The 8,660-nt window shown below is 36.6% G+C and overlaps 1 protein-coding gene across 2 annotated transcripts in view; it reads left to right on the plus strand.

Annotated features, from left to right (window-relative positions):
* LOC135102922 (AP-2 complex subunit alpha-like) overlaps nucleotides 1-8,431 on the plus strand; it is a 37,993-nt gene extending 29,562 nt beyond the window's left edge. For both annotated transcript variants that reach the window (XM_064008586.1, XM_064008585.1), the window contains exons 17-20: nucleotides 4,241-4,379; nucleotides 6,499-6,643; nucleotides 7,510-7,714; nucleotides 7,841-8,431. In XM_064008586.1, the coding sequence (XP_063864656.1) occupies nucleotides 4,241-4,379; nucleotides 6,499-6,643; nucleotides 7,510-7,714; nucleotides 7,841-7,918 (567 nt within the window). In that variant the 3' untranslated portion in view covers nucleotides 7,919-8,431. The remainder of the gene's footprint in view (nucleotides 1-4,240; nucleotides 4,380-6,498; nucleotides 6,644-7,509; nucleotides 7,715-7,840) is intronic.
* Nucleotides 8,432-8,660: the final 229 nt, after the last annotated feature.

Consider the following 8,660-nt stretch of genomic DNA (forward strand, 5'->3'; position numbering starts at 1 on the left):
ACAGACCTGAAACTCTCATTCATAATTTCACTCATCTCTTCCGCTGTTTGATATATCCTTCCTTCCTTTACTATCTTGTTAATAGTCTCTCTGCTTGTCATCTTTCCATTGATATATCTGTAAAAAAAGCTTGGGCTCTTCACATTTCTTTACCACATCCTTTTCAGTGTTTCTCCTCCTCTCTTCTTATTCTAACATACTCATTCCTTGCCTCCTTATACTGCTCTCTATTATTTTAATTTCTTTGTTTCTTTAGTTTCTTCCAAGCTATATCCTTTCTCTTCTTAGCTTGTGCACATCTGGCATCATACCAAATATGTTTGCTCCTTCTTACTTTATATACAGGTACATATTTCTGCACACCCTCAATTTTCTCAACCCCGTAAAATTTGTCCTTGCGTGATTAAGTCTTCCATTTTTATAATCCTCTTTACATGGTAGAACCTACCAATCTTGCAGTACTACCTCCAACATCACATGGTCACTTTTTCCCATTGGGCTTAAGTATTTAATGGTTGGACTGGGCTCCAGTGTTTTTTGTGAATACCAGGTCTAGCATAGATGGTTCCTTCTCCTTTCTGTATTTTGTAAATTCTTCCACCCATTGGTCCATTGTATTCACCATAGCTAACTGTAGCATTTCTTCACTCCACGGTCCAGCATTTCCATTAACTTCTATCTCCTCCCAGCTTACATTTTTGCAGTTAAAGTCTCCCACTAGTGGTATTTTACTGTCCTTCCTTATCATGTTGTCTAGGCACTTAAACACCTCCTTTTGCATTTCCTTGTGATCCTCCAGCCTCCATGTATTAGTCTTTGGTGGCACATACATTAATATGATCCTGCTCCTTTCTCTCCCATTGGTCCTGATTGTTATACCTATGACCTCCACCATGCCATCTCCATATTGCACTTTTTCCATATATATCATCTCAAACCATTGTCAGTACTCCTCCTCCTCCTCCTCCTTTTCCCTTTCTATCTCTATTCCAAAAATTATATCCCACATCCTTAAAGCTTAAGTGGACTTCCTCTTTTAACTTTGTCTTGGGTAGCCACAACACATCTGGTCTATTTTCGTTAAAGTAATCTCTCACTTCCATTATACCTGAAAGTAACACATCTATCTATGTTTGTATACATTACTCTTAATGTACTACTTCTCCCACCACATGCAATTTGTCTGTCTGCTGCTGTGGTTCTTTCATTTCTTGTTCCCTTTCATGAATATACCATTTCCTTAGTCTCATATCTAGTACTCTCCAATAAAATTTCCTCTTCTCGGTCTCCATCCTTCTTTTGTTTTTTTCCTTGGCTTCATTTCTCAGATCCCTCTCTTTTTCCCTTTCTTCCAAGTTCATATCTCTTTTTACCTAAATATTCTTTTATTCTTAACTTTCAGCCAGCCTCCCAGTTCTCGCTAGGATCTCCTCTACTGCAACTTGGGATCTCATTCTCACTTTTAACGGTCTTTTACTTCCCTCATTATATTTTCCATTTCTATGTGCTTCTTCCACTTCTTGTTCAAGTCCCTGTTCCTCATCTTGGACCATTGTAATAATTTTCCTTACCAACTCCTTCTCTTCTCTCTCCCTGACAGACTTTACTGGGTTTTCTCTTGCAGTCTGAAAAAGACCATACATTTCTTCTTATCCACTGTGTCTCTCACCAAAACCTCCTTTTCTTTAATTACCTGAATTACTGTGTCCTTGGTCTTTTCTTGTGTGTGTTTTTTAACCACCTCCGTGAAGCTAACTTTTTCATCTTCATGTTCTTTCTTCCAGGTATTTCTCAGTTCTGCCAGTTTGGTTTCACATACTGTTCCTTCCACTTTTCCTGCACTGTCCTTCACCTTTTGTTGCAGCCCTTGCAGAGTTACTTCATATTCCTTACACTTAGTCTTGAGTATCTCATTTTCTGTCTTTAGTTCCTCCATTGCCTCTTTCATCTCATTGTTTATCTTTAGAGCACTCTCACATTCACTATACTTCTTTCTCAATTCTTTGTTTTCCATAATAATTTTGTCCTGCTTTTCCAGAATGCCAGAGATCAGTTCCCTCATGCACCTTATTGTTTTCTCAACACTGATTATCCTCCTCATATTTCCTTTCTCTTCTCTGAATCCTGAAAAATCCCTTTCTCCACTTGCCTTCACCAATTGTCTCAAGACCACAGGGGTTTCAATAAAATGTGCCTTCTGTCTCACCTCCTCACTCGGTTTGTTTACAAACTCATCACGACCGGTGGCGCCACCTAGATCATCCTTTCCTTCCATTTCTTTTAACCTCAAAATACTCCTTTACATATTGAATTTGGAGACAGGACACTCTGTAACCCTCTCTCACCCCTGCATATACATTACTAGGCCTCATTGCTTTGTTCAGATCCAGTAGCATGTATCTTCAGGAGCTCTAGCACCTGTGTCCGAACAGCTGGCCAGTGTGTGTGCATGCGCGCACATGTGTGTGTGTGTGTGTGTGTGTGTGTGTGTGTGTGTGTGTGTGTGTGTGTGTGTATTTCTACGACATCCGAAGGGTTGACTCAGAGAGAGAGAGAGAGAGAGAAATTACAGTATTAGAAATTAGATAAGTTACCGCTTGCAAGCCTACACCATATATGAGCAAGGAGCATTTTTTTTAAGCATTCGGAGTGAAGTGGTTAAACGATGCTGTATGAGGATCAGGAGTGTTTTTAACGGGTGCACCACCATAGCAGGGTCCGGTGTTTTTTCGGGGGAGCAGGGGCACACCAATTATTTGCAGATTCTCAACATTCACAGATATCTCTGTTACCTAACACCTGTTTATGTTGAGGGCTGACTATATATTACACATGTGAGTACAGTAAACCCTCGGTTTTACAGGCTAATTGTGAGGAACTTAATCCATTATTGCCATAAATCCATTAGTAGAGGTGGAAATTCAAAAATACGTATAATAATACCTTCCCTCCTGTACCTTTCCCACTACTTTGTTTGCTATCTCTTTGAGCTCTTCTTTCACTGCTTTGTTACTCTCCTTATTTTCCTAGATTCAAAAGACAATGCATTTTTTTATCCAAATTCCCTTAAATGAGATATATTACTCGATAATTTTCACCACCTGTATTATTTTGGCCTCATTCAATTGTTCTTATATTATTTTCTCAAAGTTAACACTCTCACCTTATATGGCCTCTTTCTCACTCATTTGTTTTTTCCAACTTTTCCACTGTTTTTTCTCTAACTTCTTTCCTCCTTGAATTTTTTTTCCATGCATTTTGCATCTCACTTAAATAAAAAAAACAGTCTTAAAATTTCCTTCCACTTTCTTTTTATATTCCTCAATTTCCTTCACAGAAGTTTTACATTGACTTTTTAACTGTTCGTTCTCAGCTCTTAATTCAGTAATTTCTTTATGCTGATTAGCCTGGGCCTCCTTCATGACTAATTCTTTCAAATGATTTTCCATTATAATTTTCAAGGTTCAATACCATTCTTTGCCACATTTTTGTATTTACCTCCCTTTGTCCTGTGCTCTGAATCCTGAGAAAAACCTCCCACTTGTGTTGTTTAAATTACCAGCTGATCCCTTGTTGGGTGTAAACAGTCCTTTTTGGTTTGGCTTAATTTTTTCTTTATATTTCACTTGACTTTTTTTTCATTGCCATTGTTACTGTTTTTCTTTATGGAGACAGAGACAGTACTATGCCACCCCCATCTCCCTATATCACTGCAGGGTTATTTTGGAGACACTCCTTGTCTTGTGTGTGTATGTTGTAGTATTGATGTGGAAGAGGCACCATGTTAAAACTTAACCTACTTGTGAGCTAAAAAGACATAACAAACATACTTGAGAAAAAAATACCCAAGCTGGTACCAAATGTGCTTGAGAAAAAAAAGAACCAAAGCTGGTATGTTCTTACCAAACTTGGCAACCATGGTTTGAACTTATGTAACCTACAGATGCTATTGCAGTTATTGGGCATGGTCAGTTCAAAAACTATTCTCGGTCAGTCCCCTTGGATTTCTGACCCTCTGACCTAATCCGTTAAAAATGGGTCCATTAAACAGAGTTTGATATATATATATATATATATATATATATATATATATATATATATATATATATATATATATATATATATATATATGGGATCTTGGTATTAATACTTTTTTAACTGCATTTTTATTTATTTATTTTTTCATATTATTATTTGTTTATTTTGTTAAGCTCTGTCATAATTTAAGCATGCTTTTCAGGCTTTCAACCCGACTGTCTCTGTGCGTCCAGGACAGCAAGGGAAAGTCACAGTACAAGTCAAACCAGTTGATCCCTCCATTGATGCCGGGGCTCAAGTCCAGCAGCTTGTTAACTGTGAATGCATAGAGGACTTCACTGGTAAGAAATTATTTTGTAAGAATATAGATTTTGTCCTTCATGTTCTTCAGTGTCCAGGATTAGTAGAAATATGTAAAATAATTATGATAATGGTGATGGTCATACTCCTCCCAAGCCAAGTGTGGATGATTCAGTGCTCCCATTTTTTTTATATTATTGCACACCTTTAGCATATATAATTATGTATCAGTACAATATACACAAAAATGAACACCAAGGAAGAACAAAGAAGAATAGACCTGTTGGTTCTTAAAAGGTTGTTTATATTGACATTACTATCTAATCACCAGGATTGATGTATGAGGAAAATGAAGGCCAGAGTTGGATAAGTGGGTGCTTAGCAGAGATTGAATGGTTTGCAACACTCTTTGTGGCTTGTTTATGAATTGTACAGTGTCACTGGCAGCAACTGAAGTTTTGTGTGTATGTGTAAAAGGAGGAGGTTAAAAGTAAATGCCAGTAAGAGCAAGGTGATGGATTTTGAAGGTGTTTAAGAGGTAATAGTTGTAAAGATTTATATAAAAAGAGCATGTGGGCTTTCAAAATGGTATACAGTATACTCTGAGTTTCACAGCATCAAAGTTTCATGATACTCAAGTTTTGCACTGTGTCCTAAATTCTTATCATCCTGATTTTCATGTTTTATATCCTTGAGTTTTGTGCTTTCATTGTGTATGGATCACACATTCTTACCATTAGTGTCACATAGCAAAAAATACATACATGGTATGTATTGTAAATGTATTTCTGCATAAAGTTCACATACCTGAACATACAAATTCTTTGTGGATAAATCACATGTTAGCCACAGCACTATAGTCATGCAGGCTTGTATGAGAGAGAGAGAGAGAGAGAGAGAGAGAGAGAGAGAGAGAGAGAGAGAGAGAGAGAGAGAGAGAGAGAGAGGAGGGCAGGTGATGGTGCTGCCACATTGCAAAAAAGAACACACAACAAATAAAAGGTGTCTCACTATTGGGGCAGATGTGATAGCACTGCACCACTAAATCACTCTAAATGTAAGGACAAGACACACACACTCACAGTTTTAGATGTGATGGTGCTGCACCACTGCACTGCCAGATGTGAGGACAACACACACACACACACACACACACACACACACACACACACACACACACACACACACACACACACACACACACACACACACAGTTTTAGATGTGATGGCATTGCACCACCAGATTGCCAGATGTGAAGATAAAACACATGCACACAAACACACACACACAGTTTTAGATGTGATGGCACTGCACTGCTGCACCACCAAATCACTCTGTGAATGTGAAGACAAAGACACACACACTCACATAGGTATAGGCCATGTGGCTGGTATAAATAAGCATTTTTCCAGTGTTTTCAAGACCCAGAGTTTTGCAGTCTTTGAGTTTAGCCCTGTTCCTTCAGGAAAAAGCAATTGTGAAACTCAAGAGGATACTGTAGAAAGAGTGATATGGATGTATATGAGAATTTTGGTATGGGTGGAGAGAGGAAAAAAAGAAAAAAAAAAATTGTGGAATAGTAGGATGAGTAAAGCATGTTTTATTGAGGTGGTTTGGACATGTCATAAGAATGAACGAGAATGAGTTTGTGAACCAGCCAGGCCCTTTCCTAATACCAGTTATTTAGCTCTTCATCCTTCCTTCTGTCTCACTCAAATCATACATGGTGTTCCACATGTTATTCTTCTGGCAACATATCTTGGCTGCATTTAGTCTCTTCTCTCTATCTCCCATGTTTCATGTTTCATGTTTCAGCTCCATACTCAAGCTTCCAGGTTTTCATTTTTATGAAATTGCCAAGGTATGTAGCACATCCATGGCTTCTTCCAGGCTGCACGTAGGACTTGTGAAATTCCTTGTTTTCATTCATCATTAAGCAAAATCCTTCTATTCCTCCACATTTCATTTATTAGTCTATTTACTTTCAGTTTATATAATATGATGACAGATTACAGTGTTTCTTGTTGTATAGAATTACAGTGTAATATTTACTCGGCATCTTTCGTGTTCAGTTTTGTTGAACATTGCATCAAAAGTTCATTCTGATTATCATTTGTAGTGAAGGAGACAGTAACATAACACCTACTTTCTTGTGACAGATTTGCCTGATTTGATTGTGAGCTTCACATATGGGAATGTACCCCAGCGTCTGGCTCTCCGTCTTCCCCTCTCCTGCAACAAGTTTTTTGAGCCTACAGATATGAATGGTGAATCCTTTTTTGCTCGGTGGAAAAATCTTAGTGCGTAAGTATCTTTAACTATCTTTTTATTACATTGTGTGAAATTATGCTAGAGTTGTTGGTGGGGGTGTACCATTGTCATAAAATGAAAACTTGATCTCATGTGAGAGTTAATTCCATTCCAGAAACAAATTGCTTCAAGTGGTTGAAAGTGACCATCAGAAGCATAAGTGAAAAACTGTTGATTGGATAGGAGAGAGAAGTTAGAGAGGAGCATGAGAGAAAGTCAGGGGAGATATGTTTACAATGCGTTAAAAAAGAGAACAAGTGTGAATAATTTATTTGTTGCAGTGACTGCACTGGTAGTAAAAGTAGTTTTATGTAGTGTTTTTAGGGATAGGAGAAATAGAAATGCATTGTGGAAAAGTGAGATAAATTAAGCTATTGATGGAAAGAAATTAAGAATGGATCTTGGTCTTGCACAGAGACAGAAAAGTCATAGATGAATTAAAGGCCATTACTGTGCCTTAATGTTTAAGATACTACTGCTGTGCAAGTCCTTAGTTTAATTATTTTCATGCTGTGGTGTAATAATTGCTTTTCTTTACCCATCTGCTATGTCTTTCTCTACAAGATGACATAAAAGAAATTCCATTGTACTACTATCTCATTTGTATTATAATATTTCTTCAGTTATTCCATCTATACTTCCAACTCGAGCATACTTTCAATGTGGCTATTATTTTCTGTACCTTCTCTCAGTTAAGTCTTCTTACAAACAATTACTGTGCTCTTATTTTTTTACTCAGTACTATATAAAACTGCATCCCAGACTGTCTTCTCTTCCATTAAATGTTCAAAAAAGTTTATAATAGTTGAGTATAGCTATACACTGAAGAATTGTAATGCATTGTTTCATCCTTTTATCAGGCCTTCTCAAGAGGCTCAAAAGATCTTCAAGACCACATGTGCAATGGAGAATGCTTCCATCAAGACAAAACTCTTGGGCTTTGGCATGCAGCTCCTGGAAGGGATTGATCCTAACCCAGATAACTTTGTGTGTGCTGCCATCATCCACACGCGCACTCAACAGATTGGCTGCTTACTGCGTCTGGAACCTAATCGTCAGGCACAGGTGAAGCAACACACAACTGTTTTACCAAATATAATGCTGTAGTGCAATACTGATTTTCATTCCAGTCAGAAATGTATTGTATGATCACTATACCATTATTTTGACATCAGTTCTGTTTTTCCACAGATGTACCGTCTCACCATCAGGGCCAGTAAGGAGTCAACTGCCCACATCTTGGCAGAATTGTTAGCTGAACAATTTTGAATTATGCAAAATTTCTCTTAATGCTTAGTATCCTATTTCTTTGAACCATAACAAACAAATTTGACAAGTAGGTTTCATTACATCCACTTTTCTGGTGAGCAATGTGCAAGGATAATTAGCCATATTTTGTGCTTAGTACACTTGTAAGTGTTCCAGTATGGCCATCATATGGTTGTAGTGACCAGTATAATAACAAATCCACTGGAAGAAACCTAAGATGTGAGTATAAGTGTTTCTCATATTTCTTGCATTGTTATTTTATTGGTATTGTTATTCATTATCAGTATTGTGATTTCTTTTTGCATTCTAATCACATACATAATTTTTTAATTTGATGAAAATTGATGAAAACATTAAATCATACATTTGATCAATGAATGCATGCTCACATCAAACTTATCTTGTCAGTTTGAGAACATGGCATCTTTTTATTTTTTAATTTTTATTTATTTATTTTTTTTAAGTTTGAAAGATTTACCTGTAAATAGATTAAATAAACTTGTTTAAGTTAAAGGAATAATTGAGTTCCATAGAGAAATGTTGTGAGAGGAACACTTAAGACATATATATTGTGTATAGATAATATGTAGTATTGAATGTGTGTAGAAAGTGGAGGGAAAAAGAAGGTTGGCATATATTAGCTTTTGAATATATATATATATATATATATATATATATATATATATATATATATATATATATATATATATATATATATATATATATATATATATTGTAAACA

Source organism: Scylla paramamosain, chromosome 8 (genome assembly GCF_035594125.1).
Source record: "Scylla paramamosain isolate STU-SP2022 chromosome 8, ASM3559412v1, whole genome shotgun sequence".
Classification (NCBI taxonomy): Eukaryota; Metazoa; Arthropoda; class Malacostraca; order Decapoda; family Portunidae; genus Scylla; species Scylla paramamosain.